Source organism: Megascapheus bottae, chromosome 3 (genome assembly GCF_031878675.1).
Source record: "Megascapheus bottae isolate mThoBot1 chromosome 3, mThoBot2.hap1, whole genome shotgun sequence".
NCBI lineage: Eukaryota > Metazoa > Chordata > Mammalia > Rodentia > Geomyidae > Megascapheus > Megascapheus bottae.
In genome coordinates, this window is record NC_143511.1 from 88,233,418 (window position 1) to 88,252,655 (window position 19,238).

Genomic DNA, 19,238 nt, shown 5'->3' on the forward strand with positions numbered 1-19,238 from the left:
CACAAACTCCCGCCTTTTCTATGTTTTTCCAGATTCAAAAAATTTTGTGGAAACGTAGCAATCCTGTTTTTATTGGGCATGTACGAGCTCACATGGGATTGCCAGGCCCATTAAGTAAAGGAAATCAATTAGCTGACTTGGCTACAAAAACCATCTTCATTTTTTCAGTAATGGAACAGGCTACTCGCTTTCATTCTCAATTCCATGTTAATAGTATGACCCTTAAACAGCACTTTAATATTACAAAGGAGCAAGCCTGAATGATTGTTAGACAATGTCAAAAGTGTGCTCCCTCCCTTCCAGTAGCTCATCTGGGTATAAATCCAAGAGGTTTACAACCCAATCACATATGGCAAATGGATGTACTCATGTGCCTAGCTCTGGTACTCTGCAGTATGTGCATGTATCTATTGATACTTTTTCTGGATTCTTATTTGCTTCCTTGCATACTGGAGAAAAGGTCAAGGATGTCATATCTCATGTGATGCATGTATGTGTGGCTATGGGGATGCCTAAAAGTATAAAAACAGACAATGGTCTGGCATATACATCTGCTTCCTTTATTCAATTTTATGCAACTTTAAATATTGTTCATAAAACAGGTATTCCTTACAATCCTCAAGGACAGGGGATAGTAGAGCGTGCACGTCAGACATTAAAATTATTGCTTTTAAAACAAAAAGGGGGGGATTGGAAGACTCCCAATGATAGACTTGCTATAGCTCTTTTTACTTTAAATTTTTTAACTCTTGATGCTGAAGGACATTCTGCAGGAGATAGACATTTTAATCCTTCTAGAAGTCATAAACCTTTAGTATTGTGGAAAGACAGTCTCTCAGGAAACTGGAAAGGACCAGACCCTGTCCTCATGTGGGGGTGAGGAAGTGTCTGTGTTTTTCCACAGGATGCTGACAGGTCCATTTGGGTGCCGGAGAGACTGATACGTCAGACGGTGGAGGCTCCTCAGAAGCATGTTGGTCAAAATGAAGGCTCTTCTACTTAGCACGAGTACGGTTCCTGGAATGAATACCATGCTGCTGGGAACCTGAACAACTTTGGCCACCCTCCTGGACTGGATGTCAAGGATCCTCAAGCGCTAATTTTGTGGCTCAGTCATCTTTTATCAAAATCCAACTGAGGACTAGAATTGTATGCTTAATCAACAAGTTGATTCATCGCAAGAACAATTGAATATTGCAGAGCAGGTGATGAGCACCTCTTGTGTAGCTGCCTGTTCCGGAGTTTGAACTTGGACATAACATGGACATAACATAAAATACTCAAGTTGATAACTTGACAGCCTCTCTACGTACACAAATAATTGGACACATGTTGGTATTCCAGCCTTGGGTGATTGGTCATGTTTATTTGAGACTGTTTTGGGATTTGGTCAAAAGTGGGTAGGATTGATTGGCTTGGGTTTGTTTTTATGTGTTATAATTGTAATATGTCTATATTTCTTGTGTAAAATAATGCAAAGTCAATGTAGACAGCGAATGCTGGTATGACAGGTGTTTCTGTCATGGAAACAGGTGCCTCCCCTCAGGTCTGGCTTGCTTAAATGGACAGCTGGTAGTCAGAGACGGGTAAGTCCCAGTTGTTAGCCTATCACCCTAAGACAGGAGCCAAGTAAAGAGTACTTGGTGATCCCATGACGGGTAAGAAGACTAACGAGCTTGGAGACACCTATGACAGGCACAGACCATCTGATATGATGGTAGCCCCACATATCCTAGGTCTTCTCCTTTTTTCCCTTTCTTTCTTTTCTTTTCTTTTCTAAAATAAAAAAGGGGGAGATGTTGGAGACCATTGTTTTCAGCCTTCTGAGGAAGTAAGAGCATATGTTGGCACCTGGCAGCTCGCTAATGAGTCAGCACTTGTTGACCAGGAAGTTTCTTTGCATTCATTGATTTGTTTTTCCGTGCTTGTGAATAGAGTGGATCGCTAGATTTCTTCCAGGTTTGTTTGCTGCTTTGCAGATGAACTTTACTGTGATTGGCTGCTTAGGGACATAAATAGTGTGGGGTTTGAGAGAGAGGACAGAGCGAAGAGGAGAAGGGAGAAAAGAGAGAGAAGGGAGAAAAGACGGAGAGGCAGAGGAGAGAGGACAGCGAGAAATAAACGATCTCTGCTTGCAGCGATTCGAGTCTGTGATCATTCCCAGTACTATTCCGAAGTGACATGTCATTGCCGCGGGCAGCGAGAGCCCACTCCCCTCGTCTGCAGCCCAGAAACACTCTGTAATCTCCCTCCTCACCCCAGAATTACCTACTCCTCTCACCAGGCCCACCAGAGCCCGCTCCTTCAGTCCCAGGAAGGAGGAAGTGTGAAGGGGGTGGGTACCTCCCACGCCTTCTCTACTGTGGGTCAACCTGGACCTGACACCCCACGTTCCATCTCACGTTCCCTTAGGGAAGGGGTTCGGGGAGGAATGGGGTCTCCACCAGCTGTCTCAAACCTCTCCCATCTGCTCACATCCCGCTCTTCGTTCTCCCCCACAGTGGGAAGGGTCTGCGCCTGCAGGACAGCAGCCAGGCCCAGGCCGAAGCTCAGCAGCAGGGTCTTCATCTCTGGGTCTGCTCTCACTGCGGGGCTCACAGCTCACTCGTGGGACTGGGGGAGTCTGTGCTGGCTCCTCACTCAGCTGCCCTTTATACCACTTGGTCCTGGAGCCAGGGGGAACCTGGCACGGAGGACGGACATGTCCCTTCCTGACCACAAACCTCGGCCAGCTCCGCAGCGGGGCTGATAAATGTCATTGTTGTTGAAAGTCACTGAACAACACGTTCTACCCCAAGCATGGCCAGGACAGGCGGCTGTCCAGAGGAGTAGAGCAGACGAGAGCGGGCAGGAACCAAGTGGAGGTGTGTGGCTTCCTGAGGGCACAGCTGTGTGCTGCTGACCCCTCGGCCCACCCTAAATGGTCACTCAGGTGTCTGCCAAGCACACAGGATGCTCCGGCCTCAGTCCCTCTGTCCCCATAGACAGGGGGCACACACATGTACTCAGCTGTACAAAGCCACCGATGGGAAAGAAGACAGGCTGAGGCCACAGCCTACGTGTGGCAGAGGTTATCTCCTGAGGGTGGTCTCCTTGTCCCTCGTAAAGGAAGTTGAAAAACCCTCTCCGATGTACTTTGTCACAGCTCAGTGGAAGCTGTGGGCCCAGGGCAAGAGAAGACCGCTGAGCCTCGAGAGGAGATGCTGGCCGAGCCATCCTCTGACAGCTGTGACAGCTCCATCCTTGCGCCAGGGTCTGTGGCTGACATACCACCTGTGTCCCCCTGCTGTGGCCTCTGCCTTAGATCTACGCTGCTGTTCCATCCTCTGGTCAAAGACAGAACTCTCACTCTACACCTATGTGACCCGGAGAGACCAGCAGGACTTCAAGAGCAGCTGCTTCCTGAAAGGGCTTTGTATTGCTCTTTTATGCTGTTCAAGTTTTACAGTTAAAATTTAAATTTTTATCTGCCCCATAGACTTATGTCCCAGCCCTGCACCCCAATAAAAGATAGCATCAGGCTGGGAGTTTGGCCTAGTGGTAGAGTGCTTGCCTAGCATGCACGAAGACTTGGGTTCGATTCCTCGTTACCATATACATAGAAAAAAAGCCAGAAGTGGTGCTGAGGCTCAAGTGGTAGAGCTCTAGCCATGAGAAAGTCCAAGGACAGTGCTCAGGCACTGAGCTCAAGCCCAGGACTGGCAAAAAAATAAAGAAAGAAAAAAAGAAAGATAGCTTGTCAGGTCTAGACTTCATGCGTACGTGTGTGTGCGTGGCTTCTGAGGTCCTCAGGACCAGTAAGTAACAAAGCTTTCATTTCAACTTAGTTTCCCTTGATCACTGAACAAGTTTCCTCTATCTTTTAAATTCCAAATTAAAAGGGTCATACCAGAACTGAGGCCTGAGCTGAGGGCAGAGGCAATGAAAACTGCTAGATGAGGAAAGAGGGTGCCAAGGAATGGCAAATGTAGAGATACAATGACCCCAAATAAGATTGAAAGTGAGCTGGCTGGGCAGAGTGGCTCACCCCTGTAATTCCAGCCACTCAACGATAGGATACGAAGGTTGTGGCTCCAGACAAGCACATGAAAAGGGTTAGTGAGCCATTCTCAACCCACACAGACATGCTCACACATCCCTCATGTCTGTGGTTCTAGCCGGTGTGAGGTATAAACAGAAGCATCAAGGTCTAGCTTGCCCACAAACAGGAGGCCCTATGGAAAAAACCTGTGAGCCTGGCTCAAGTGTTATGTAGTAAGTGCAAATATGATAACATTAACACCACACTTGAGTGAGATTTTCTTTATTCTTTTCTTTTTTTAATTTTTGGCCAGGCCTGAGACTTGAACTCAGGTCCTGGGTCACTGTCCTTGGACATGTTTTGCTCAAGGCTAGTGCTCTGCCACTTGAGCTACATCACCATTTCTGCCTTTTTTCTGTGGTGTGGCTGATCATCATGGACACATCCTGTCAGCGCGGTAGCTGGGCACCGACTGCACCACCAGCCGCCGCCCCGGCCCCAGCGCCACCTGTGGCACATCGGCCGGCCAGTCGGTGAACACGTAGTAGTTGACCCGGAATCCCACCATGAAGTGCTGCTCAGCAGACTCCAAGAACTGCCTCAGGAAGGCGACGTACCTGCAGGACGCAGGCGGCCATAGAACCCACCCGGTGCCAGCTCCAGGCAGCAGAGCCCCACCCTCTCCTGCCCGAGATGGGGACCCCGGGCTCCCCACAGGACAGCAGATTTGAGCTGGAGGCTTCCTGTGGCCCCACCTCCAGGCCACCATTCCCACAGCACATCCTGGCCTGAGCCATGCTCCAGGAGGCTGGCAGGGGTCTTGGGGGCCACAGCTCTGTGCCCTCTTCTATGCCTGTCCCAGGCCCATCTCAAGGAAGAGTCTCTGTACCCAGCCCTTCCTTCATGACGTGAGGGGTCCTTGGGACCATGACCTCAGTTAACCATTTCTATGCCTACGCAGCCACCTCCACCCCTACCCTGCTTCTTGCTACAGAGCAGGACTCCACAAGGCTGGGGGACCAGGAAGATGGGCACTCCAGGAAGAAGTGGCAGGACTTGCGTGGGCCCAGACCTTAGATCCAAAACAAGAGCTTGCAGCCCAGGGAGTTTCCATCTGCCTCATGGCTTGTCATCCCTGGAGGCTGTCCAGAGCCACATGCCCCTACCATGGGACAAGGATCTCTAGCATCTGACAAGCACACCATGCCACCCTTTGTGCCCGCACAGCACTGGCTCCTCAGTGAATTCCTCACAAGGCACCAGAGCAGCAGCTGCCAAGGCCTCAGCCCCGGCTGACAGCAGTGGGGTGCCCGGCTGCCTTCGCCTAGGCCAGCGCCTGCTCCTGTCTGGGGAGGACCACGTCAGGTCCAGGGAGACACTGCACATGTGCACATGTGCAGCAGGGCTTCTGTGCTGGGGACTCGTCTAGTCCTAGCAGCTGGGACGAGAGCACCCACGCTGCTTCTGTGCCCTTCTCAGACCCTCAGCTACCCTAGGGCCTGACCTCTCTCGTACTTATTTGACCAGTACTAAGATTTGAACTGAGGTCTCATTCCTGCTGCGCTTGCTTGCTCAGCCTGCGCTCTGTCACTTGAGACACACTCCCTGCCCTGTTTTTGCTGGTTATGGAGATGGAGTCTCCTGGGTCTCCTGGATTGTTCTGCTGAGGGGTGGTTTCAAACTGTGACCTTCCAGCCTCCTGAGAAGGTAGGACTATAGGTACCTGGCTGCCATGTACCTAAAAGGCATCTTTCGCTTGGCTGTTGGGAAATTAAGTGAAAATCACTTCCTCATTCTCTCTCAGCCCCTCTCTCCCACCTCCACCCACCAGCTGTGCACTTCACTTTCATCAAGTCCAGTGTCCTCCACTGTTGCATTTTTCACCTCTTTTCCTCTGATTCTACATAAAGAATTCTGTGTGAAGAATTCAAAATCATCAGTAAAAATTAAGAAAGAAGTCCTTTGTTCCCACATCTTTGGAGTTCAGTACGTCGATTATATACACATGGAGGAGAGCACCTTTGTGATTCTCTCCTATAACTCTCCTTTTGGTCTCACAGTGTGTGAGCGTCTAGAACCCGGTGTAACTTGTCATTTCCCAGTGCCTTTGACATGTAACTTCCACACACCAGGGAGAACATTCACTGTTTGTCTTTCTGAGCTTGAATTATCTCACACAACATGATTTGTTCTAGTCCCATCTGTTTCCCTGAATATGACATCATTTCTTTCTTTCTTTCTTTCTTTTGGGCCATGGGGTTTGTACTCTGACTGGGTGCTGACGTTGAACACTTCAACTCAAGGCTACTGCCCTACCCCTCTGCCTAGACATGATCCATGAGATCTTCTGCCCCAAGCTACCATCCTACCCTTGAGCCAAGTTGGAAATAAGAGTCTCCGGTCCTTTTGTGCCTGGGCTGGCTTTGAACCCTCATCCTCAGATCTCAGCCTCTGGCATAACTAGGTTTACAGGCATGAGCCACCATGCTCAGAAATGACTTCATGTCTTTCTAGTGGCTGTGTCAAAATTCATTGTGTAAAGGTTCCACATTTCTTGATCCATTCTTCTGTTGTGGGGTATCTGGGCTGCTTCCATACCTTGGATACTGTGAACAGTGAAGCAGTGAATATGGATGTGAAGATGTCCTTGTCGTGTTCTGTTCATGATGCTCAGGGTAGATGCCTGAAGTGCTGTGCTGGGTCACAGGTGATGTCTAGGTGTAGTTTTTTTGAGGACCCTCCAGACTACTTTCCCGAGTGGTTTCTAGCTTATAGTCCCACCAGCAGTGCAGGAGGGTTCCCCTTTCTCCACATCCCCACCAGCAGTTGTTGTCTGAGGTCAGACTGCAGTGAGGCAGAACCTCGGGATTATTTTCATTTGCATTTGCTTTACTATGGGAGGGATGAGGAGCATTTGCTCTGGTGTTTCGTTGACATTCTTCCCTCTTCTTCTGAAAAGTCTCTTCTTAACTCCCTTGCCCACTTAGTAATTGGTGTGCTAAGTTTGTGAGAATAAAAGAAAAATGATGCCATCCCTATGGAAACACTGGCCAGCTTCTTTAGAATGTCAGGCTGCTCTTTACCATGTGAGCCAGCAATTCCAATACAGAATATCTACCCAGAAGACATGAAAGTACTCGTCTAGACAATGCCTTATACTTCGTAAGAACTCCTATGTGTTTGTAGCTGTGTTACACCAAATAGCTACAAATGTGTTCCTCAACGGAGGACTGGGTCTAGTCTGCCCACATAATGAAGTATTATAACTCATCAATAAAGGAAAGGAAAGTGCAGACCCATGCTGCTACACAGATGAACCCAAAACACATTACGCTAAGTGAAGTTATCCAGATGCAAAAGGCCACTTTCCATGGGACTCCATTGTCCAGAGGAGGCATAGCCACAAGAGGCAGAGCAGGAATTCTGACATGAACACAAGATGCTGGGTAGATTAGGACAACACTCCTGTACGCACTCCACAGCTCTGCAAATGCCCTGAAAATAACTGAGTAGAACATTCAGGACATGTGGCAATTATGAAGTGAAACGATAACTCAAGAAAACAGCACTTTGCTTTAATAAAGTGTTGTCAGAGCACAGCTCACTGGCAGTACTGAAGTTTAAACTGTGGGCCTGACACCGTAAGCCGGTGCTCCCCCACTTGTCACTCTGCCACCCCCCTTTTGCTCAGGTCATTTTTGCAATAGGGTCTTGGTTTTGACTTGGGCTAGCCCAGACCACAGTCCTCCTATTTACACCTCCCAAAGTAGCTGAAATGACAGACTGTGCCACCATATTCAGCTTTTTTAGTTGGGAGGAGGTTTGGGGAACTTTCTGCCTGGGCTGGCCTTGAATTTCAATCCTCTCTATCTCTACTTCCCATCCAGCTGGGATTACAGGTGCCAAGCTAAACAACTAGTCTTTTGACATTATACAGAGAACAGAATTCCAAGTGAGATGTTTGATCTACTCTTGTCAAGCACTGATAAGGCCCATGTGACAGAGGCAGACCTGGCACAGGGCTGTTTACCTGAACTGTTGTTGGGCCAGTCCTCCAGGGAGCCAGCCACTGAGGATGCTGGCTTCCTGCTGTGGCAGGGGAACAGAGTAAACACAGCACAATCATAAGTTACTAATGAAATAGCCCCAACTCACATCTGTCTTGACTGACCCCACCACTGCTTCTGGACACCTGGCAGGCTGAGCCCTGCTTTACCCTGCGAAGCAAGTCTACAATGAATACTTGCTCGGTTACAGAAAACGGACTGGAGACAGCTGCTGCTTCAAACGGTAACAGGGCATCGTGGGACCCAGGTACCGTGGTTTTCATGCTAGCTGCTAAAGAGGCTGAGCTGAGGAACATGGTTCAAAGCCAGCCTGAGAAGACAAATCCTCACAGCCCTGCCCCCCTCCCTCTCCTTCTGCAGTGGACCCTGTCCCAGCTGTGAAGAGCAGCCGGCCTGAGACAGGGAAATGCCTGCTGACTGCTGCTTCCCCAGCCCCAATTCTCCCCCAACCCGCGCCCCGCCTCGTCTCCCCCTAGCTCACCTCACGTCCCCCGTGCTCCTCTCGCATCCCCTGTGCTCCCCTCACTCCTCCCGGGCTCCCCTCGCATCTCCCGGGCTCACCTCGCCTCCACCGGGCTCTCCTCGCCTCCACCGGGCTCTGCTCGCCTCCCCTGGGATCGCGTCATCTCCCACGGGCTCTCCTCACCTCCCCCGGGCTTACCTCCCATCCTCTCCCCTTCCCACCTCGCCTCCTCTCCCTGGCTAGCCTCGCCTCCCGACCCCCTCGCCCTCACCCCACAGCACTCACCCACCAGCGTCCACCTGGCTGACACCCGGCCCTGACCTGACTGACTCCTCTCTTGGACCTGACTGACTCCCGGCCTGGACCTGACTGACTCCCCTCCCGGACCTGACTGACGCCTGCCTGGACCTGACTGACTCCTCTCTTGGACCTGACTGACTCCCCGCTTGGACCTGACTGACTCCCCTCCTGGACCTGACTGACTCCCCTCCTGGACCTGACTGACCCCCCACCTGGACCTGACTGACTCCTCTCTTGGACCTGACTGACTCCCCGCTTGGACCTGACTGACCCCCCACCTGGACCTGACTGACTCCAGCCTGGACCTGACTGACTCCCCGCCTGGACCTGACTGACTCCTACCGGGACCTGACTGACTCCCCGCTGTGGCTCCCCAACCCCCATCCTTGGGCGCCCCAGGTCCAGGTCTTGATGCCTCCTGGAGGGGCCCCTTGCTTTAAGACCCATCTTAACTTGCCAGGAGCCAGGGCTCATGCTTGTCATCCTAGCTACTCAAGAGTCTGATCTGAGGATTGGGGTTCAGAGCCAGCATCGCGCTGAAGAAGACAAGACTCTTACCTCCAATTAACCTCTAGAAAACGGGAAGCAGGTCTAGGCTCAAGGGGTAGGGCCGTAGCCTTAAGTTGAAGAGTCAGGGACAGAGCCCAGGCCAGAGTTCAAGTCCCACGACCCCCCCTCACACACACACCAAACGTTAGATGCAGCAGTGTACACCTGTCATCCAGGCTATGCAGGAAGCATACATAGGATTGAAGTCCTGGCTCACCACACATAAAATTAAATAAGAGTCTATTTGGGAAGAAATTAAAGCAAAAAGGCTGTGGATATATCTCAAGTGGTAGAGCACCACCCTAGTAAGTTCAAGGTCCTGCCTTGGTTTAAACTCCAGCACTGCCACCACCTCTCCCCTCCCCCCCAAAAAAACTCCACGGTAAGGAACCAGAGAACCATATTGAAAAATGAGCTAGTGACCTTCACAGACGTGTAATCAGAACAGACGGGTGGCAACTGAGCACTGAGAAGCCTAATTTTGAGGTTCCATCAACTTCACTAAGGTTATTTTTTTATTTAAAGAATTTATTGACATTGATTTTTGCATCATATTTTATTTTATTTTATTTCCATGTATAGAGGGATTATATTCACCAGATAGAGGGTGCATTACTTCTCACACACTGATATCCCTTCTTATGTTTTTGTCCCCATTTCCCTCCCCCTATTTCAAACAAACAGGTAAACATCTATATAATATACCAGGTAACAAAATGGGATATAATAACAATATGAGATGAACCAAAGGGCAACACAAGAGAAGGAAGAAAAACATAATGCATAAAAGTATAGCAGTCACTTATAATTAAGCTCTTATTCCCATATCCTGGAGGTCCATTAATTTGGCCTCATCCTATATGGTCTTATGTATCTAGGGCTTGAGCTATTGCAGTCCTCTGCTAGGAGAGTTTTGGAAGTGTAATAATTATTACAGATGAAGGAAACCATTGGGCCTATGTTCCTTTGGGTCTGGCTTACTTCACTTAATGTGGTTTTTTCCAAGTCTTTCCATTTCCTCACAAATGGGTCGATGTCATTCTTTCTGATGGCAGCATAGAATTCCATTGTGTATTAGTACCACATCTTGGTGATCCACTCATCAACTGAGGGGCATCTGGGTTGGTTCTATATCTTCACTTTGGTAAATAGTGTTGCAGTGAACATTGTTGTGCTAGTGGATTTAGTGTGTCCTTGTTTCTGGACCAATGGGTAAATGCCAAGGAGTGGAATTGCTGGGTCATAGGGGAGCTCTGTGTTTAGTCTTGTGAGGAACCCCAGACTGCTTTCCATAGTGGTTGAACCAGTTTACACTCCACAAACAGTGCAGTAGTGATTCCACCAGTCCAGTCATAGTCAGGATTCTAAGATCTGAGGATCATACTTCAGAGCCAACCTGGAAAGTCCATGAGACCATTACCTTCCATTAATCACCTAAAAAAGCCAGAAGTAGAGCTATGGTTCAAGTGGTAGAGAGCTAGCCTTGAACAGGAAAGCTCAGGGACAAATGCGCAGTGTAGGCTGTGGTGAAGCCATCCTGTGGTGGACAGCATGTCCTGGCTCTCAGATTCTACCTGTCTGCCTGTGATTTGGTCTCTGTGACCTGGCCTGACAACTACGCCAACCTCCTTCACAATCAGCTTCCCTGCCACTTCCCCTTACCACCAATTTCCTGCACAACCAAGACTACCACTTCTCCATTCTTACAGGTTTCCTCTCTACCTCCTTCCTACCGGTCCACGGCCTACAATCACTACCTTAGCTGAACGGCAATGGCTGTGCTCTGTCCCCATGGGAGCAGCCTCTCTGACATAAAACCTTTCTTTCCCTGGATGTGCATGGGGTGCTTTGTTCTGTTGGGACTTCAAACACACAGACCCTCAGTTCAAGCCCCAAGACCAACATTAAATGAACACACAGATACACCAAATTTCAGGTGTCTTCAAGAGGAAGGCTGTTAGGTCTGCCTGGAAAAGGTGACTTCTTCACTGGCTTGCCTAGGGCAGTGGTAGTTCCCCTGTCTGAGGTGTGTCCCCTCCTCTGAGACCACATCTGCTTCCCCTGTGGCCACATCCCTTCAACTATATAACCTCTCACCTTCCATCATTAGCTCTCTTGCTATGCCTGACCCCATGTTGGGTGGCAGGAGGTCTGCTCTTTCTTCACACAATAAACCCTCTTCTCCTGAACTGCGTGGAGTTTCCTTTCAGCAGACCTTACAGAGGCAGAATAGCCGGCCCAATGGCTCACGCCTGTCATCCTAGCTACTCAGGAGGCTGAGATACGAAGATCAAGCTTCAAAGCCAGCCTGGACACAAAAGAACCTGAGACTTATGTCCAATTGACCTCTAGAAAATGGGAAGTGGGGCTTGGCTCATGGGTAGGTCATTAGCCTTGAGCAAAGGAGTTCAGGGACAATGCACAAGTCTGTTCAAGCCCCATGAGACACACACACACACACACACACACACACACACACAAAGACAACAAAAAAAAGTCTCACAAATTGTCCTGCCCAAGCTGACTTCAAACCGCGATCCTCCAAATCAGACCCGTGAGTAGCTAGTATTACAAGCATGAGCTACTGGTGTCAGGTTGAGAAGTATTGTTATATTTCAGTAAAACTTGCAAGGCAAACAGTACCAATCTTGAAGGAGGTTGAAGACACAAATCCAAGTTGAACAGGTAAAGCGAAGCCTACTGGATTGGCCTGTAAGCCAGAAGAGGCCCCAGTGGACGCAGAGGGCACCGCAGAGAGGCTGAGGCTTAGTGTCTCCTTTGCAGGTGGCCAAGCCACGGGGTCTGACTCTGTGTTTGCTCTGGAGGTGCTGCGGCAGCGACTACATGAGAAGATCCAGGAGGCCCGGGGCCAGGTAGGTGGGAAGGCCTTGCCGAGCCCCTGGAGAACGTTGGTGAGGTGCCTTGCCTCGTCGCCTCTGCGGTGGGTGGGTCAGCGCTCTGCAGGACCGAGCATGGGCCTGGGGAGACAGCCACTGTTCCCACGTCCCCAGCCTGCTGGCTGTCCCTCCCACAGCCCTCAGGCACAGCCTGCTATGTCAGGAAGTCTGTCTGCTGATACCACAGGGTCTGTGTGGGCCCAGGTTTGTCCATCTCAAGGTCAGTGCCTAGAGGCGAGCTGCCCAGCCTGAGGACTGGACAGCCTCGGGCTCTGCGAGGTGCTGTCTCCCTTGACCTGGCTGCACCCTCACCCTGGAGGGCGGGGGGCAGTGCCTCAGCTTCTCACCCTCCCAGGACAGCCAGCCCCCATGCTCTGGCTCTGAGACGTGATCAGCGCTGACACTGCAGCACAGGGCTGGGTGGGTCAGGCACCAAGCCTCTGCCCCTCCTGTGGGACCACAAGGCAGTGCGGTCATGCCTGAAACAAGGGTTGTAGACAGCAGTGCAAGGTGAAACCTGATGAGGTGCGCTGTGATACAGAAGGACAGGGGCCATTTTAGGTGAGCCCACGGCCTCCAGGAGGATTTCCACACACGCCTCCCAGCCTGGACCCCAACTCAGAACCTGAAAAGGGAAAGAGCTGTCGTGAGTGGACCCGCACTTTCTCCCAGGGAAGTGCCAAGGAGCTGTCTGCTGCCACTCTGGAGAAACGGCAGCGGAGGAAGCAGGAGCGGGAGAGGAAGAAGAGGAAGCGGAAGGAGCTGCGGGCACAGGAGAAGGCCTTGAAGGCGGCAGCGGTGCAGGCAGTGCCTGAGGCGCCCCCCGAGGAGGCCTGCAGGGAGCCACCAGAGCTGGGGCTGATCTTCAACAAGGTGGGGAGCAGGACGGCTGTGGGGAGAGGGCAGGGCCATCCCGGGAGCCCCCTGTGAGGTGGAGTCCTCCTGTCCTCAGGTGGAGGTGGACGACGACGAGCCGGCCAGCAAGGCCCAGCGGAGGAGGGAGACGCGGCAGAAGGTGAAGGGGAACCTGACCCCGCTGACGGGCAGGAACTATCGGCAGCTGCTGGAGCGCCTGCAGGCTAGGCAGGGCCAGCTGGAGGAGCTGCGGGAGCAGGATGCCAGTGAGGCCCAGGCGCTGGAGGCCAAGATGAAGTGGACCAACCTGCTGTACAAGGCGGAGGGCGTGAAGATTCGGGACAACGAGCAGATGCTGCAGGAGGCGCTGAAGCGCAAGGAGAAGCGCAAGGCCCAGCGGCAGCGCCAGTGGGAGAAGCGCTCGGCCCAGGTGGTGGAGAAGATGCAGCAGCGGCAGGACAAGCGGCGGCAGAACGTGCGCAAGAAGAAATTGGCCCGCGCCGAGCGGCGCCTGCAGAAGGCCCGCAAGAAGGGCCGAATACTGCCCCAGGACCTGGAGCGGGCTGGCCTCGTCTGACATCCCCGGGCCCGATGCCTTTCCCTCCTGGTCCTGACCTTGGGGCCCCATGTGAGCTGCACTCAGGCTTCCCACCAGAGAGAGAAAGCTGGTGCCTTCCCTAGACCCTGGGTGGGCAGCCCAGTCTGCCCTCTGTCTGCCCTCTTGAGGAGGGGGAGCAGGGGAGACCCCTGCTTCCTCATCTTCCCAGTGGCCATGAGCAGGAGGGAGAAAGGAGCCTCACACTCCCTGGGAGGGGCAGAACCTGCAGGAGGCCGGTGGGCTCATGCTATTTGGAAGAAGCCAGAGCCAGCCAGGCTGCCTTGCTTTGCCTGGGCTCTGCCTCCTTCTTGTCTGTTCCTTAGCCATCCCTGCTCAAAACCCAAAGAGTAGAAGGGACTTGAATCACAGTGCCATCTGTGGGCCAGTCACTGGCAGAGCCCTGAAGGGCATCATTTTGGCACCCCAACAGAATCAAGACCAGGTGGCTTTGGGGGGTGTGTAGTGGCTGGTCTAGGCAGCTCCTCTACGATGCAGTGACACGTGAGAAATGGGGACCCTGCCTGGTCAGATGGGTGAGGCAGTGGCTGTGCTGGGCTGGTGCTGTCTCAGTGTCTTGGAGGGAAACATCACACTGGACAGCTCTTGTGAAACGAGCTGTTGTCTAGGGTATACAACCCTCAATAAAATGGATGGAGCTTGCTCTGTGGGGTGCGAGTGTGGACACTGTACTCTGGCAGGACCGGATTAGGTGTGCTTATGTTCAGGGTGGCGGTGTAGATACTTTATGGGACCTGTCTTCCTCGTGCTAGATGAGGCTGTACTTAGAGGCCAGGCTGGAGACCCAGGAAGGGCAGCCAAGCCTGTGGCATCCACAGCCGTGGAGGTACACTGGCATCTCTTTCGAGCAGTGACTTGGGTTCAGCTATAGAAGAGTAGACATCCTCTCCCCTTTGCTTTCTGGCTCAGTGTCTGAGCTCTGGACAGGGATGGCGGCTCTTCCACCCCTGGCAGAGTCTGGTGGGTCCAGAGGCCTGAGTGGCACAGCCTTAGCCAGACTCCTTTCTGGACTGGTAGCAGCAGAGCTCCTGCTGGCTGGCTGGGCTTTGCTGCTCTGCAGTGATCAGGTTTTCTCCCTCATTCCAGGTTTTTCCCAAGTGTGACTCGAGCAAGCCTCTAAGTCTTGTCTTGGTCTTCCTGAGGGGTGAAATGGCAGCCAACTCCCAACAAGTCCCAAGTGAGGCTTAACCACCCCACAGCCTGGATACAGAAGCAGCAGCCAGGAAGATTGTCTGCCTGCAGCAACCACTGGAGGTCAGAACTCACTTTAGTGTCATCGGAAAGCTCATTTCACCCTAGCTCTGGAACACCACCTTTCAGGAAGGAAAATAGTTTTCAAAACGTAAAGCTGGCCCGGAGTCAGTGGTTCATGCCTATGATCCTAGCATCTTAGGAGGCTGAGATCTGAGGATCAAAGTTCAAAGCCAGACTGGGTACAAAAATACCTGAGAATCTTATCTCCAGTAAACCACTAGAAAACTGGAAGTGGGGCTTCTCTCAAGGGTATGGTGGTAGCCTTGAGCTGAAGAGGGACAGTGCCCAGGACCAGAGTTCAAGCCCCGCAACCTAACAAAAACAAAAAACAAAAACAGTGAGCCAGTGCCTGAGATGTTTTGAATCAAAACAAATGGCAATTAGTTATGAAAGGTGGCATCCAGTACCTGAAGTCGTTTAGTGCTGATACTGAGGCTTGATCATCAGGCCCACTTGAGCTGTGCCTCCAATTCAGCATTTTATTGGTTCATCGGCGCTAAGAATAATTTCCTAAAATCTCAGCCTCCTCTACGTAGCTGGGATTAGACATGAGCATCCAGTGTAGGAATATCCATGTCTTGATTCTTCTTTTATATTATTTTTTTTGCCATCCTGAGATTATCACTCTACCACTTGAGCCACAGCACCACTTCCAGATTTTTCTATGTATGTGGTACTGAGAAATTGAACCCAGCCATGGCCCAGCCATAAAAGCCCTGCTGCCACCAGACCTGGTACAACCTCTCTGGTCCTGGAGAAGGGGCTCTTCCAGAAGCAAACTTTAATATACTTTCCTCTACTTGCCTTAGTCTCCCTGTGTGCTCTTTTCTCACCTAAAACCTTATACCCAGGTGCCAGGACTGGCATACACACACACACACACACACACACACACACACACACACACACACATACACACACACACACAACACAGGATAGGCCAGAGAATGGCATCTAGGTTAGTAATTTGGTCCTCACTTGACTTTTGCACTCTGGTGTCATGCCCTCATGCATATTTGCACATACCTGCCTGATGCTTTCCTGAAAAGGTACCATTATCCCAGGGTAAACAAAACCCAGCCCCTAGAAAAAGAGTCCTTGCAAATCCTTTAGGCTGGGTGACTTCCTGTTGTAAGGTTTTAGCTGAGAAAAGACCACTGCAGGGAGAAATGAGGCCAGTAGAGGAAAGTTTATGGGGTACGTTCCTGGGTGAACCCAGAAAGGCTTTGCCACAGTGCCCTGCTTGTGGATCCTGCAGGCAGAGCACTCCCTGGTCTGAGGCCATAATGGAGGCATCAGGTGTCTCGCCTGCCTTTCTTCTGTCTGCTTGGCTTCCATGTTTTCAGTATCAGTGACCGTTTGATCAGAGGGGTCTGGTGGAACAAGCTGGCTGTCTGTGGGTGGCTGTCACTTTGCACCCAGGCAGAGCAGGCAGGAGAAAGGGACAGAAGGTGGGAAGGGTGAATCCACAGCTATACCTGCTTCCAGCCTCTGGGCATCAGAGACCTGCCAAGGAGTAGCCAAAGAACAGGAGGAGGAAATCCGAGCTTCCAACGTTCCCACTCAGCTCCTGTAGCAACAGAGAGGTGGCCTTCCACCTTCTTGGAAGGCCAACAGCTTCAGGGTGAGGGAGATGGGGTTTAAGAGGTTAAGCTGTCACTCTTCCCCCAGTGGGGCGTAATCATGGCACACCCAGGTTCCCAAGTGGTGATTTGCAAATCCTCGTCCAGGACAAAGCTGTGCTTTCCGTGCTGGGCAGGGTTGAGGGTGTGGGCCCCTGCAGCTGCACTGCTGGTCTGTGCCTGGCACTGGGCAGAGGCTGTGCCAGGCAGCCTTGGTAAGAGGAAGCCCATCGTTGACAGCCCATGTATGTGAGCCCCAGCCCCCTACCGTGTCCTGGGGTCACTCACTCCATGAGAAAGAACAGGATGGCCTGGGTGCTGGTGGCACCCACAGAGCAGCCATCTTGCTTTCACTGCTTCACCTGGTCTGGCTGCCCCTGTACTCTTAGCTCTGATATCAGGGAATTGCATACCAGACCAAGCCTCACTTCCAGTATTCTAGAGGTTTAAATGGAGCTGAGAGTCTCAGGTCCTTTTGTGCCTGGGCTGGCTTTGAACCTTGATCCTCAGATCTCAGCCTCCTGAGTAGCTAGGATTACAGGCGTGAGCCACCTTGCCTGGCCTAATGTTTTAAAGGAACTCTGCAAGTACCACCCACGGTGTCCCTTACATCTTGTATTGGTATCAGCAGTGTTTAAAGGCTTCGCTTTCCCTACATCTTTGCTTGAAAATTTTAATTTTTGAGAGTTTTCCAGTGTAAGATCTTGTCATCTGTCATAGACAGTTTTGCTATTGCCTTTCCAATTTGAATGCCTGTACCTCCTCCCTCCCTCCCCATCCTCTTCTCCTCTTCTCTCTTCTCCTCCCCTTTTCCACCTCTTCTCCCCATTTCCCCGCTCCTCCCCCTGTCCCTCTTCCTCATCTTCCCCTGCCCTTCTCCCCTTTTTGATGCAGATCTTTGAGTTTTTGTCTCTAAGCAAGCACTCTACCACTCTAGCCACAACTCCACTTCTGGCTTTTTTTCCCCTATTGGTTCACTGGAAATAAGTCTTATGAAATGTCTTCTTCAGGTTGACTTTGAACTGTGCTCTTCAGCCCTCAAACAGCTGAGTAGTTAAGATGACAGGTGTCAGCCATGGGTTCTCTGCTTGTTATTTATTTTCTTGCTTAACGTCCTAGACTGGTATTTCCAGGACAGTGTTGAGCGCAAGTGGCAAAGGCAAACATCCTTGTCTTGTGCTGATGTCAGAGGAAAACTCCTAGATTTCTTTGTTCCTGTCCTGGGCTGAAGCTCAGGGCCTCAGCACTGTTTTGGACTTTCTCAAGGCGGGAGCTCTACCCTTGAGCCACAGAACTACTTCCAGCTTTTTTCTCTATATTTGGTGCCGAGTAATCAAACCTGGGTCTTTGTGCATGCTAGGCAAGCACTCTAGCCCTAGGCCAAACTCCGGTCCTTATTTTTGTTTTTGTTTTCTGGCAGTGCTAGGGATTGAACTCCAGGGAACCAAGGGAGCTGAGGTCTAGTATGAGACTGGAGGCCCTGTCGCCCCCCAGTCACTGGATTATCGATTACCCATATCCAGTTAAAAGGGGTGTGGGGGTTGGTATTAACATTAACAGGGTAGCAGGAGAAAGAGGTAAAAAGAGAATAATCATAGCAATTATAACATTCAGTCTAACTTTCTCTTTGTTAGATGAATACGAAGCAGCTGGGTTGGATGCTTGCAGATGTCCCATGTTTTACCACGGTAGTTTTTGTCCAGGGCAAAGGGGTCAGCTGGTCAGGTGTGGGAGTATTGGACCCAAGCGGTGATGCCGTCTACCTTGAGGGTGGTGGGCTTCATCAGGAGCACCACGTAGGGTCCCTTCCACCGCGGTTCCAAAGATTCTGGGTTATGCCTCCAGACGAACAGCCAGTCCCCTGGTCTGAACAAATGGGGGATAGGGACAGAAGCAGAATCATAGCATGCTTTTCATTGGGGCCACACATTTTTGTGCACGAGCTGCAAATAATCAAGTTTACACAAAAATTCAGTATCATCCAAATCAGCAAGCAATTCAGTCTGAAGGCTAGGGGTGCTGGGTGGGGGTGCCTGTACACTATTTCAAAAGGAGGAAAGCTGAGCTGCTAGGGGGAATTTCTTACTCCAAAAAGAGCAAAAGGAAGGAGTGACACCCAGTCTGCGCCAGTCTCCAAGGCCACATTAGCTAAGGTCTCTTTTAGAGTCCGGTTCATTCGTTTTGGTGTCCTGAACTCTGGAGTCTATAAGCACAATGCAATTTCCACTCCGTCCCCAGTGCAGAGGCTGTTTCCTGACTCACTTTTGAGACGAAGGCCGGTCCATTGTCTACCCAGTGGTGGATGGGAAGCCATACCTGGGGAGGATCTCTTCCAGGATCTTCTTAGCCACGACATTCGCAGTCCCATGCTTTGTTGGATAGGCTTCAACCCATCCTGAAAAGGTGTCTACAAAAACTAGCAAATATTTGTATCCAAATTTTCCAGGTTTAGTTTCTGTAAAATCTACTTTCCAATACGTACCTGGCCTATCCCCGTGGAGGTGAGCTCCTTTGTAGCCGGTTGATTGGGGAGTTGGTGAGCTGACAGGCTTTACAATTTTTAACAATGTCTTCAATAAGTTGACTTCCTTGTC

General features: G+C 51.1%; 1 protein-coding gene across 1 annotated transcript; it reads left to right on the top strand.

The window, feature by feature from the left end:
• The first annotated feature begins 4,948 nt into the window (after positions 1–4,948).
• On the top strand, positions 4,949–13,857 carry LOC150066094 (surfeit locus protein 6-like). Its single transcript, XM_090329406.1, has 5 exons — positions 4,949–5,081; positions 5,263–5,381; positions 12,118–12,273; positions 12,970–13,170; positions 13,250–13,857. Exons 1-5 carry the CDS (start codon positions 4,949–4,951, stop codon positions 13,727–13,729), a joined length of 1,089 nt encoding a protein of 362 aa, XP_090185532.1. The 3' UTR covers positions 13,730–13,857.
• The last annotated feature ends 5,381 nt before the right edge of the window (positions 13,858–19,238 follow it).